This window comes from Plectrocnemia conspersa, unplaced genomic scaffold (genome assembly GCF_051122295.1).
Source record: "Plectrocnemia conspersa isolate PC_06_02 unplaced genomic scaffold, ASM5112229v1 ptg000005l, whole genome shotgun sequence".
NCBI classification, from domain to species: Eukaryota; Metazoa; Arthropoda; class Insecta; order Trichoptera; family Polycentropodidae; genus Plectrocnemia; species Plectrocnemia conspersa.
The window spans coordinates 27,063,485-27,078,229 of record NW_028277169.1 but is presented as its reverse complement, the minus strand read 5'-3'; the positions used below and the strand labels follow the sequence as shown (position 1 = coordinate 27,078,229).

Below are 14,745 nucleotides of genomic sequence, written 5' to 3'. Positions count from 1 at the left end.
TATTATTATTTATTTTATTTTTTGTCTCTCGTCGCGTTGTCGTCGTTCATTTATTTGTGATTTTTATTGCACAGTTATCTTTGTTGATTTTGTGATCGAGAACAATAGTAATGATAATAATAATAATAATAATAAATATAAATAAATGAGAATAAATTAGATCGCATTGTTATGGGATGATTTTTGAACTACATAGCGGCCCCTCGTGTGGTGATTGTTTCAGCGAGGCGAGGCGGTTGTTAACGGTGTTGTTACGCATTGTAATTGTGGTAACGAACAATGTATACTGCATACCCGCTTACGTGGTGTGGATGGTGACGCTGATGCCGCTCAGACTATGGCTGCCCCAACTGTACTGGAGGATCGAGGGTGTCTTCTTCCACTGGCTGCTGGCTATGGTGGCGAACTGGTCGGACACGGCTGGCTACAAAAGTAAGTCATGATTTTATTTTATGTTTTTGGGTTGTCATGGTAAAATTTTTAAAAATGTCCGACGGAGCTCCAAGTAAAACGTACGTTATGTTGTCTTTACAGTTTTCATGTTTCATGAAAACAGTTTAATTAAATTGATAACCAAATTTATTATGCGTAAATCGCCTTTTTGTCTCAGACTAGTAAATCTGAGTTGCGGGTAGCGATACTCGAATTTTTACTGGTTATAAATTATATTACACATAATAATTATTAATATATGTCACCTATTTCCAGACTTTCAGTCTGGTGCTTAATACTTTGTAGGTATTCGTTATACTCAGTACAGGTTTACCCCGCTAGTACAGGTTTGCCCCGTTGTAACACATTGGGCTTACGCCTGTCAGGTTACAACGGAAGATTTAATAAAAGAAGTTTATGTTACTTTCCTGTTATCCGGAGTCATTATGTTCACTGTTCTGACCAACGCGCTCAGATATAATTTTAAAACAATTTATGTAGCAAAACGTTGTTTTGATACATAAATATGTTTTAAAATTAAAGAGCGTTGGTCAGAACATAAATGTCTCCAGATAACAAGTATTTATAAGCATTTTAATTAAATACTGAATTATTGTTTTTTTCAACTTAAAAATTTGTTTCTCAAAATTTGTAGTCATAAATCATATTTAGTTAAATTATTAATTCAGCGCTAATAAAACAAACAATAATTACTATTATTATTCGTAGGCAAAATTTCTGCCACCTCCAATTAAAATAAATCTATCTAATTATAGTTACTCGTTTTATTCGGTTCAAAAATCTTTTTTTGTTAAATACTATAATTTCGCGTATATAGCGTGGCGATGTGTAAACGCATATTCCCACTTCTTACATTTGACCTACACATGGAACATCTCCCACTGCCCTTGCAGTATGTCCTGAGTTGCTTTTAGAGAGCACGCGTGTCGCTCAAGTTTTTGATTGTTTACTTTATAATTTAAAGAAACGTTAAAAATATGCGTGAATACTATTCGATCGTTTTATGCCTCAATTTACACGATGTTTCCTGGAATCGAGGGATGAGTGTATTAATTTCAAGCACGACAAACCGCTAATAAATCATATCTTTTAACTCTTTTGTAAAATAATCTCTCTAACGGACGCAAAACGAGTCAATAAATAAGAATGTATATATTAGTAACATGTTTTCAACCTTTAACAAAATTCGATTATTATTATTGTTATTTTTTATATATATGTTACAGGAAAAGTATGAATATCGAAAATGCATACATTACCTAGTCAATGTATGCACTGTCTAATCACTTCGGTTACAGTACAGCAATATAACTAGTTATTGTATACTCTCACTGATCAGTTTTTGTCAATGTATTCAAAATTAGAAAATTTATATATTTAGTATGTATTTTAAACCATTTATGTAAAGTAAATTTTGTTGCCATTTTATATAATCCTTTTAAGTAGATTTGTTGCAGAGAGTTATTCGTGGGGTGTTCACCAACGCTCTCTCTCGCATCTAACCGGTCTTTTTTTACTGGCTCTACGATTAGTCGCTCGCGATTTGGTTGATTGATCTTATTCGTTGACGATGTGACTAGCTTACGCCGGAGAGTTCTCACACTAACTAGTTAAAGCATACATTATCTAGTGAAATTATACACGAAATGTAGCATTGCAAGCTTTAACTAAAACTCATAGTGCATACTTTGCCTAGTCATTGCATGCTTTATAGAAATTCAACACTTACTTGTAAAATATACTTCAAACAAAAATATAAACATGTCCAGTCGAATTTTTTTACGACCGGAGAGCAGTGTGTCATAAATTGTTTGAGGCTATTTATCCTGAATTTTGATAACATTAGGATATATGTAAAATTCTTTTTACCATCTTTACTGATACTATATAACGCAACTGCGTATCATAAATTATTTTACAATTACGCGTATTTGAGTCATCGGCCTATAATGTGTAAACATAATTTGTACGTTTTAAATTCTTTTGATGTTACTGATACTATGTTTGAGAATACTAAATATAATAAGAATTTGAACAGCATAGATTTTAAAGATTCCTACACTTTTACGAAATTAAATTATAATTTTAACGCCGTTACTGGATATTGCTCCATTTTTTTTTAAATTCTCACAATTTTATTTTATTTTAGTGTTATTGGATTTGGTCTATAAACTTATATAGCTCACGTCGGAGAGTTCATACACTAGCTAGTTAAAGCATACATTATTTAGTGAAGTTATACACGAAATGTAGCATTGCAAACTTTAACTAAAACTCATAGTGCATACTTTGCCTAGTCATTGTATGCTTTATCGATATTCACCGCTTAATTGTAAAATATACTTCAAACAAAAATATAAACATGTTCTGTCAAATTTGTTTACGACCGGAGAGCAGTATGTCATAAATTGTTTAAGGCTATTTATCCTGAATTTTGATAACATTAGGATATATGTAAAATTCTTTTTACCATCTTTACTGATACTATATAACGCAACTGCGTATCATAAATTATTTTACAATGACGCGTATTTGAGTCATCGGCCTATAAAGTGTAAACATAATTTGTACGTTTTAAAGTCCTTTGATGTCACTGATACTATGTTTGAGAATACTAAATATAATAAGAATTTAAATAGCATAGATTTTTAAGATTTTTACACTTTTACTAAATTAAATTATAATTTTAACGCCGTTACTGGATATTGCTCAATTTTTTTTTAAATTCTCATAATTTTTATTTTATTTTAGTGTTATTTGATTTGGTCTATAAACTCATATAGCTCACGTGGGAGAGTTCACACACTAACTAGTTAAAGCATACATTATCTAGTGAAATTATACACGAAATGTAGCATTGCAAGCTTTAACTAAAACTCATAGTGCATACTTTGGCTAGTCATTGTATGCTTTATCGAAATTCACCACTTAACTGTAATATATACATCAAACAAAAATATAAACATGTTAAGTCAAATTTTTTACGACCGAAGGCTATATAAATTATAAACTGTTGACAATCACTGAAAAAATCACTTCTTTTTCGTAAAATTCTGTTTTATACCCAACAGGTAATATATTTATCGGATAGAACTAATAAACTCTTAACTGGTATTTATATTTTTATTCATCAAAATATCAAAATTTTTATTGTCATCTTATATGACAACTATTTAAAATACGAAGAAAACATTACACGTACTTGTTTGTAGGTGTAGTCATATTTTATTTTTGGTCATATTTTTTTACTCCTTATGTATAAAATTGACACAATCAGATTTTTTTAAAGAAATAGAATATATATTTTTAAAATATATTGTTAATTAAAATACAGTGGAACCTTGACTTACGAGTTTTTTGATACGTGCAATTTTTTTTAATTTGACTCGACATACGAGCAAAAACCGTATTGCGTAAGTTAAGAATAAACGTTTTCATTAATTCAGATAGTATGAATTCATTATTTCAATTCCCATTAATCCATTGAAATGGGTTAATGGCGTTTTAATTAATTTCAATGGTGAAAATTGATTTGACATACGAGTAATTTCAGTTACGAGCTCCGTCGCGGAGCGAATTAAACTCGTTATGGCATCACTGTACATTTATTTTCTTGTTAAGTTGTCATACATTTATAGCGATTAGATTGCACATATTTTGGTCAGAAAAGCAAGAGATAATTTGATTATATGTTTAAAGTTGTACAAACTTTTATTAAATAAAATATGTAAGAATTTTTAAGATGTTCAAAGAAAACCTATAGTAATAATGATATAAGTTTTTAATTTTTACTAAGTGTATTTTTTTATATTTATGAGTTTCAAAAAAACTCGATTCGAATGCGCACTTTGTACTATAGTTTATCGCTATAAATTATTATGTCTTCACTGATAACAATTCATTCTAAGAAATAATAAGAGATTATGGTTAATAACAGTGATATAAATATTATGGTATTTGTTTGATGCGGAAAATTATTGTTTTTAAAATTACTTTTATCGATACTTTCTCACGTCGATTTGTGACAATCATTTTTTTTTATAAAAACACTCATTAGGATTAAAAATAATCAGATGATATTGCACTGTCTATTTTTAAATCAAAGCATTTTTTTCGTGATTCTGATTTGCCATCTTGTTTCAAAATGCCGGTTGATAAACTTTGTTAATATTTTCAATAGTGAGTTCTACAAAAATCTGTAATAACTTTCATTTTACACAAAGTCAAAATCTACTTTTACGGCCTGAAACGTAATAAGGTTTTTTACCTCTTATATATGTATTAAATACAATCAAGACGGTTCTTGGTATAGTGTATATTCTAATTGATATAGTAATAAAATTACATGAGCACATGCATTATCTCGGCTGTGTGTTGTTGTCGATTAATGTTTCGGTTCTGCTTTTGCCGCCATATGGATCGGTCTAAAGTGCAGTCTCATCTCCCCCAATATAGTCGTGGTCTTCCGAACGGTCTGCTAGAACTCGGCTTCTACTTTAGTAGTGGATTCAGCCATAAATTATTTTTCCTTCTAGCTACAGGACCTAGGACCTTTTTATTTTAATATTTATGTGATATTGCTCATACATACTTTTATCATATGTTTCATTATATTTTAACAAACGACCGCAAGTGTCAACGGGTGCGATAACCTTGCGATTATCCGTTGACCAAAAAAGAAATGACATGTCATTCGGATCCGGCTCCCCGTTATCTATAAACAAAAGAGCGCGACACGTTCATACACGTAACAAGTTTTTTAACCCATTGCACCGGTAACAATTCCAATGTCTGTCTGTCGATTACGCTTTTTTTTCTCTTCATCATAACAATAATTTAAATTTGATCGTTGAACTTCGGTTTGCGTTCCCTTCTTCGCGTCGACGTTTTGTCAAAGGAACGTCTCCAGCGAAAGTAGTTGCATATCTATGCAAATGTGGCCGGGCGCTGGTTATTGTGTTTGTACGGCTATGAGAAACCGGATAATATGATAAACATCTGAATGCGCGCATGTGTGTCGCTGTGTCTTAGATACAGTCATCGGTTTTGACTTATGTCATAAATACTCTAACGTAATATGCGATTATAGTGCGTTATCTATCGATCGATATCGACGTTTTTGTATGTGGTTTAATTCGAAATTTTATGCCACACAATATGCAGGTCTTGTACGTAATTTATCATATGTATCGAATTTGTGTGCAAGATATTCAGTCCAGAGTTGGAACGTGCATCGTGTCCACCAACATCTGTGTGTTCTTGGTCATTCAACTTCTTGACACATTGCCAAATATCATAAAAGATCATATGAAAGATTTTAGTAAGTTCATACATTCATACACGCTCTTCAATGAATTCGTAATGACGTTCAGAATAACATCTAGAAATAAGTTGTAAGGCCGTGTAATTGATTTAATGGGATATCATTGTTCATATGCGCATCTTTGCCTTTTATTATTTTAATTAATAATGCATATAACTAGTAAAATATATTTTCACTGGTATTCCAGTGAAATCATATCGAAACACATTTTATATTTATAAACTGCTTTAAACTGTCAATTGACAGGCGTAAATCGTGTAAGTGATGGTGTACAACTGACAATTTTAAATCCTGTTTGCCACTAGCGCATTTTGTTTAAAAAAAAAATTGATGGGCGACTTTATGCATCAATTGTTTGATACATTTTAACTGGTCTATAGTCTATTTATTTTCAAGAGTCAGTGCGCAAGAACTTTGTTTAACGCGTAATCATAACATTCTTTTAAATTTCTGCCCTGTGATTGGTCGTTCGCCGTAAGATCAATCGTTTCATTGAGAACGACCAAGCACAAGGCAGAAATTTAAGAGCACATTTTGATTACGCGTTAAACAATGTTCTTGCGCACTGACTCTTGAAAATAAATAGACTATAGTTAGTGAAATAATATTTATTTATACTAGTGTAACATAAATGCAGATTCACTATAATAGTTGCGAAACGTCCATTTGATGTTCAAACCCAAACCCAAACCAAAGAAATATTTAACTAACTAAAACCAAACCCAACTGTGTCCTCTAATTAATCCATCCGTAACTCAAGCTTCTAGTTATATTAATATTATTTTTGTCTTGACGGACCGTATGGTACGGAATGCAATGTGCTAATGCGCGGTGTTTCATGATTTTCAATTATTATTATTTTGACCAATTTGCGATAATTGCTAAAATTATAATATATGAAAATATATTAATTATAAATCTGAGAGAATGAGACGTTTCTTTTGCTTATTTAGAGATTTTATCTACGATGTTTTCGAAAAAAATGATGTTCAATTAAATTTTACATGCACAACGTATGCAGAAAAAGTATTATTTTTTTAAATGCTAAAATATATATGCGATAATTTTGGAGTACATGTGAAAATTGGAAGTCGAAATGCGATAATTGGAAAAAATATACGCCCGAAATACATGTCTCTAATCAATAGCTTATCTCCCAGACGTTTACTTTTTTGTTATAGTCTGTTTTATCAATATGTCGCTGTTGTGCGTTGCGGTATTATATATTTTGTCATTTTATAAAATTATTGTTAACAAACAAAAATTATACGTGTTGACTAAATTATCAGAAACAATATCAGTACTTTCCATGTACAGGCGGCCCTCGACTTTCGCACATAATTGGTTCCTGAAAATGTGTGCGAATGTTGAATGTACGAAAGTCGAGGCAAGTAAAAAAATTGAAATTGTGTGTATTTTAAAATATTTATTTATCAAGTAAATATAAGATGTTTAAGAGGCGTTTAAGTGGAGTTTGCGGGTGTTTCCTTTGAAAAGTTATCAAGAGTTAACTGTTTTCCACTATTTTTTTCTTTTCTTCATATAGTATTTTATAACATGCTATGTTTTTATTGATCGCCCCACGCACTTGAGATATGCGTTCTCCATTGGGATCACAATCTTCCATAATATTTAAAAATTTGTCAAGGTGCGTGAAGGCTTCATTCATATTTTTCATTGTTAAAGAGTTTTCCAAAATAAACCTGTCTCATCTACATTAAATATTTGGCTAGAGGAATATTCTACATCTTCAATAATTTTGGATAATTAGGAAATAAATTCTTTTGCAGTATCTTTATTCGAATCAGCCGATTCTCCAGTAAATTTAATATTATGAAAAGTATACCTCATTTTAAAATTGTAGAAACAACCGTTACTTGCTTGAAAAACTGTGTTAAAATATTTTTTACTCTATCCTTCCAATCTTTGTGCAAACTAAGAGCTTTTGCCTGAATAATTGAAATACTCAGAGGGACATCTTTTTGATGTTGGTCATCGATCTACGATGACAAAGATTTTCCAATTCATCCATATTTTTTTTGCTGTGTTTTTTTGGAAACATATCATTAAAGATTGTGGAAATATATCTTTATTTTCCACAATTTTGAACGTATTCTTTAATTATATTTTTATTTTGCAAAATTGAACATATCGTTAACCTGTTTGTATCATACGAACGTCCGATTGAAGCAAAAGATTCACCGTTATCAGAACTTTTTTTTTTTTAATTAAATTTAAAAAAATTGTTTTTTTTTAAATGTGCGAAATAGCGAATTGTGCGAAAGTTGAGGGCCGCCTGTATATGATAATTTACTCACAGTGACAAAAATATATGACGAAGAGTAATTTCTGGGGAAAATTGCGCAATAACTACGTAGCATAGATAGCCGTAAAACAGTAATACAAAACATACTGGCAAAAATATATCTTAATATTGTGATAAAATATGACACTTGGAATTTTATTTGCTCTACTTTAGAAAGAGCTAATTATAATCTGTAACTTAAAACTAAACTGGAAGTTAATTAAATGTGTATCAATATATATTTTTAAAGCAGTGTTAATAAAATCAACTATAATAAAAAGTGAGACTTTATAGGGAAAAATAAATGATACAGCTGAAAATGTTCTATCATACATATATAGTTATTTTATTTTTAAAGCAAAACAATGCGAAATTATTGTACAATGTTATTTGATCTACGTCATTATTCTTCATCATTAAAAAAACGTATTACTACTTATTGAGATTTTTTAAATAACGAAGATATTCATGTTTTTTATAGCTACGTTCGTGCTTTATTTTTTACATACACACAAACATATATACGTAAACGTTATTCACTGAATTCGCTATGATGTGATGCTAGAAATAAATTTTAGTACTCCAGCCGAAAGGAAACTATAGATATAGAGCCATGCCAAGGATAGGATAGTTAAAAATGAGTTTAATATCCATGTTCATCCATGTTTGATATAATAATTCATTTGCATATTGTTCTTTCTTTTTGCGTCAATATCCTTAACGCTCGAATCAACACATTGTTTGTGATTTTGGTAATATTTTATGTGCGTGTTTGCCGCTGCCCAGCTATCCGCCATTATTATAATTCTCCTATATAACACGTTTAACGCGTGACGCAACTGTGATGCAACGAGCGACCAAACGCCAGTTGGCGACCTCCAATCGCCTTGAATCCGAGCGCAGTTTCGATGACCCATTGGCCGTTTTTTTTCCGCTTTCACCTCCGCGCATACCATAAGACGGTCTTTCGCGAAAGGATCGAACTGCAAATACGGAGAGCCCGCGCGTGCCCGGAATCGACGATCCTAGTCGATTTGCTCATTTTTTTGCGAAGGCTTCTCGGAACAACAAGCGACGATAAGCGCGCGATTCAATTATAATTCCGCGAGGCGTGATTTGTTTCGTGACTCTGATAATGGGCGTGTGGGGTACTGGGAGATGATTCGTCGATGTTGCGAGGTCGTAAATCCAATATTCTATGTGAGAGCTATGAGACTGCGATTCAATCTCGACCGACACGATTGCTATTGTGAGGTATTAAAATGGATCAAATAACTTAGACATTCCTAGAAAATTATGTTTATTATCTGATATCTTCACTCTTATTCATTTGACATCATCTTTCAAATAAAACAATATGAATTAATTTGATATAAACACGAGTTTTCTTACTCCATTAAAAATTAGTATTTTTTTTATTTATCGTGAAAATAAATTGTACACTATTTCTGGCGAAATGTATACAAAAAATGTAATGCATTGTATTTTTAATGCAATAGATATTCACTTACTACCTGCGGATGTTTTAAAACGTAACACGTGTGCATCATTTTCCCCGCGGACGTGTATATCCGCACGGTATGGTCATTACAATTTACGCAATTCCCTTTCTAATTTATCTTGACCAAAGTATAACCACTATTTTTTTACATTTTTATTATTATATTAGAAACAAACATAGCATTATATTTAGTCCTCTGTATCAATGGATTTTTTTACAAAAATTGAACATTTTCATTTAAATATCCAACGGCTTATATTTTAAAATATTTTATGTTTTTTCCACTCCTCTATTTTTATGAAAATAAACATTTTCACACTTTTATTCAGGATTATCAGGTCTATGTGTTTTTTATGGTGCGGATTAAATGAGTTAAATATTAAAACGTGTAATAATTTTACTACATTCAATATTCTTCATCTTTTCTAAAACAAATCTTCACTATAATCAATATTATTATATCTAATTCGAAAAATAATGTATTTTTGAAAGCAATGAATTTTTAGTGTTGTTTTTTTATATCGCTTTTTGTAAAATATTTTTTTCTACATAAAACTGTTGCAGGGATCTAAATAGACGATAGTCGTTTGAAGAATACGGTGGGTTAAGAATAAATTCCCAAGAAAATGCACTAATTTTTTTATCGTTTTCTTGGATACATGAGGGCGAGCGCTGTCTTGGTGTAAAATTACCCTTCTTTAATTTTTAAGGGAAGGTTTTTTTATGGTATGAGTCGCTTTTAAACGAATTAGCTGAGCACACTATATCTGTCGTAATTGTCGGCCTATAATCCAATAACTCATAATGAATTATGCTCTTTATATCCCATCAAATGCATAACATTATCCCTTTGGGGTGTAATCCTGTTCTCGGGGCTTGAATTGGGGGTTGATTGCCTTCCAACCATTGCCTTTTACGTCGCATGTTATAGTAAAAGATCCACTTCCTTTCAGTAACAATTCGACTCAAAAATAAATCTTTCTGTTCAAGAATCATTAATTATTATCATATTTGTGAGTTTTAATTGCGTGAGGTATTCCTCAGACAATTGACGAAATACTCATTCTGCAAATTACCACCTTTCCTATTTTTTTTTCTGAACTTTTGTATCGTTAATCTCGTACCTACTTTGATGGGAACCCTAAAATCTTCACTAATAACCCCTAAGGACTACCCGTCCTCACGTAAGAGAGTGAAATTTTTTGAACCACATTTGCCACTTTCTAAATTTAATTGCATCCCTTCCCATTGTATTACAGATGTATTGTCTCATTATGACCGAGTTGAAACTCATAAAGCACAACCGTCTTTTTATCATATTTTTAATTACTAATATTATTTAATTTATATGTGTGTAAATTGTTTTATGTGTATAGTCACATTGGATTTATAATCGTTATTTGTGTTAAATCACTTAATGCATTGCGCGCAATTTCCGCTAGCACGAGTCACGCTCGTCTGTATCGACTTCGCGAATTATTTTATTCAGTGCGAATCTCCCTGCAGTTGTGATTGATGAAACCAGAATATTCACCGAAAGGTGAACGACTAATCCAAATCCAGATCCATTACGTTTGCCGAAACACCACTTTTCAAAACTTATTCCAATGACGGAAAAAAATCGGCTCTCACAAAAGGTTTCTTTATTTTTTAAATTAAAATATATTTATAAAATATATTCCAATTAAAAAGTGAAAAATAGTTTTTGTACAAACGCCGGTGTTTCGGTATTTTTGAGTACAAAAGCAGGTATTAAATGTAAACAGTCCGCTCGAAAAATAAAATTTCATTTAATATTTGATATGTATGTATTATGTACAATATATCAAAATAATAATTAAAAAATCTAGTTTTCTGTTAGAAGAGCTGTAAATTTGGAATAAGACTGGGGTCCAGCTGTCCCCCTGTTCGGACGATGTGTTTATTATCTACATTTATTCTGCTTATTATACATTTTTACAATTTTTGACATGAAAACTGTATCTCAGAACGATCAGTGATTTATTCTGTTCAATGGTACTTCTTCTTAAACATTTTTATTATATTCATAGATTAAAAAATATTTATAACACATTTTCTTTTATTTTGTAGTACAATAATTAAAAGACAAGAACATGTAATACATACCGTACATTATGTATTTGTTTCACATAGAATGCTCTACTTTTATAACCTATAATTGTTAAGTTCAATGCATATCTATATGAAAGAGCTTTTAAAACCTAAATTATCTTACAATCTAAAAAATAGCTATTTATTTACTTTAAAGCTTTGGCTTTTCAAGTTTTTTAAATATCAAACCAAACAATTACTTAAATATTGTGTTGACAAATGCTTAATTTTTCACAATGTTGTTAACAATTTGGTGTCAATTTTTACAGTCGTTTCAAATACACTGTACTACCAAATTGTAAATTTATTGTAAGCTAGATATTCTAGATAAATTTAGTTGATCTTGAAGAGATAAGTATTCTCCTGTATGAGATGAAATTAGTTGAACGTATTTTGTATCGAATCAACAGATTAGATTTATTTCATCTTAAAAATATATTTATTTTAGTATAATGAGTATTTTAAATAAATCTATAATTCTTATTAAAAATAACATCTGCAGTATCGAATCTTTTTTGTTCAAACATTCGCCAGGTATTCTTATAGTCATTAATTAGTGCCGTTTTGATTATTTTCGTTCCCAAAAATCGTTCAATGAGTGTTTGGAATACTAAATTAACGATTTTTTTATTATACGTACTAGTTCTATTTACTCAGAATGGATTCAAACTCATTATTCATTCTGTTTGCTATATATAATATTTTTAGTCTCTGGTTTTCATATATTGCAGTAGCACGAAATCGGTCGTAAGCACGTAGTTGTTCAACCCAACTTTCAATTTAAAAGTTCACAGTTGACTTAAAAATGGTAGCTATAATGACATGTGCAAAATTCAGTTGAAACACATGTTTTTCTATTAAATTTAATTTTTTAAAATGATTTGGTTCAAGAGTTGTTATAACTCATTATATTATACAATTTGCTGGTAAATATTAAAATTATTTAATTATAAAATCATAATATATCCACAAAACTGCAGTATCTTTTTGGAGTATCTGCTTTTTATCTGAAGCTCTTTAATTTGCTATCCAAAGAATTCGTAAAATTTTCTTAAATACACTTCAAACTGAGTCCCCCGAATTTGTAGCAATGTACACTAAAATACAGTATCATATTTTAATGCTGTCATAATAGACATGACTAACAACCGATGACGCTACCTATGATGCATCTATGCATGTAATTCGAGTCGTTTTCGATCATCGTCTGGCACTTAACCGGTTAACCCTTTGGACGCCAGTGACGTGCCTGCACGCCAAAGCTGTCGGACCGTCAAACGCCAGCGCGTGCAGGCACGCAAATGTTATTACGGACACATTTATTAATAAATTTGATTTTTTTTTCGTTAATTTAATACAGAGACATCTATTAAATGAAATGTGATCGTTAAAATGTGCAATTTTTGAACCATTCTTTTATTATTTACGATCGAGCATACAGACGTTGTTAGGGCTGCTACAATATTTTTTAAAAATGATAAAAAAAACACAATTTTTTGTAAAAAAAAATCATTTTTTGAATTAGAATTCTGTTTTTGTTTATCTTATAACATTAATGCCATATGTACTATTTTTAAAATTTTTTTGACAAAGTTGAAATTTTTTAAATATATGAAGTAGCCGCCATTTTGATAAAAGATTTTGATTAAAACAACGGAAATTATCGTGTCCCATACAAATATTAAAAACAACCAAAAACATATAATATAAACCACATACAATATAAATTACATTTAATATTTGTGTGTGGCAGCCCTGACAGTGTTTTTTAAAACTTGGTATTTCTGTGCTTTTTTTTCACTTTTATGTTAAAATTAATAAAAAGGAAAGTAAACAGTGATTTTCCGGGTAAATAATGTTCCTCTTTCATAATAATTTAAAGGGTTGAAAATGGTGGCCTACAGAGCAAATTCATAGAAATTTGCTTGGCGTTGAACAGGTTAAAGAGACAGATGTTTCAATCGCTAGCTGCTCGCATCCAGGAGTACCGTTCTAGCGACGCGAGCCGTACTTTGACTTTTAGACCCTTTCGAAGTCTTCTTTGGTGGGCGTCGTCACGAATTGTGTGACTCGCGTGGGCGACGACAATGTGTCTTCGGACAAACGCTGGACGTCTGGGCGAGCGAAAGGACCTTCCGGGCCAGGGGTTGCCAAAGTGTGGACCGGTCCGGCCGCAGCCGCCATCGCCGGTACCGGTTTTGTAAAACGAGGCGTCCTTGGCGCTCGGCGTTGTTCGTTCGCCCGTTGACGAGGGTCATGTCGACGATTTCTCCGCTATGTCTGATTGATGCACAGTCGATCTCGGCTCGAACGGAAGCTGTGCGCTTGTATTTTGTCTCTCCCCGCCGGCGAGGCGCGATCGTTTGACAGAAACAGAATAAATGTACCATCAACTATTTCAATGTGACAGAACCCTGAAATCGGTCGAAATGAAAGGACGCAAATGCACTACATAGATTGGCGATGATGCGTTCACAGTACATTTTTATTAATTACATATACGTTGATTTATAACATACCATTAAATACAGTTTTTTCTTATATTTATTAGATTTCTTTTTTAAGAATTCTAAAAAAATACTTAAATTATTGATTGTGATATTTTTATTGTAAACCTTCCATTGTAATATTACGTGCAGCTCATAATGTGGTATGTATCAAAGACTATACAATCAATCATAAATATATAGTTGAAATTCATTCGAGAATTATACATAAATACTATCGATCATATCTAAAAAACGAAACCATATAGGGAAACACTAATGATACAACTGAAATCCGTGTGTAATTAATTTTATATATGGCAATTATAGCGCAAAATTTTTGTAATGTTATTTATATTCCATATTTTGACTTACCGTTATTTTGTTGTGTTACATAATATATTGTCTCGCCCGTTTCCTGTGTAGAAATGTGAGATCAAAATCATTATTTAAATTTATTTTATATTATAGTTAGCTTACATTTTTTAAATTTTGTAAATTTATATTTTCGCATCGTATTAATTATTTTAGAAATATTTTTTTATCTCTCAGATACATTATAATT

At 31.2% G+C, this 14,745-nt stretch overlaps 1 protein-coding gene across 1 annotated transcript in view; it reads left to right on the top strand.

Annotated features, from left to right (window-relative positions):
- LOC148235317 (acyl-CoA:lysophosphatidylglycerol acyltransferase 1-like) overlaps positions 1-14,745 on the top strand; it is a 466,435-nt gene that overhangs the window by 7,826 nt on the left and 443,864 nt on the right. The window contains exon 3 of the mRNA XM_088186294.1: positions 224-432. Within this exon, the coding sequence (XP_088042420.1) occupies positions 224-432 (209 nt within the window). The remainder of the gene's footprint in view (positions 1-223; positions 433-14,745) is intronic.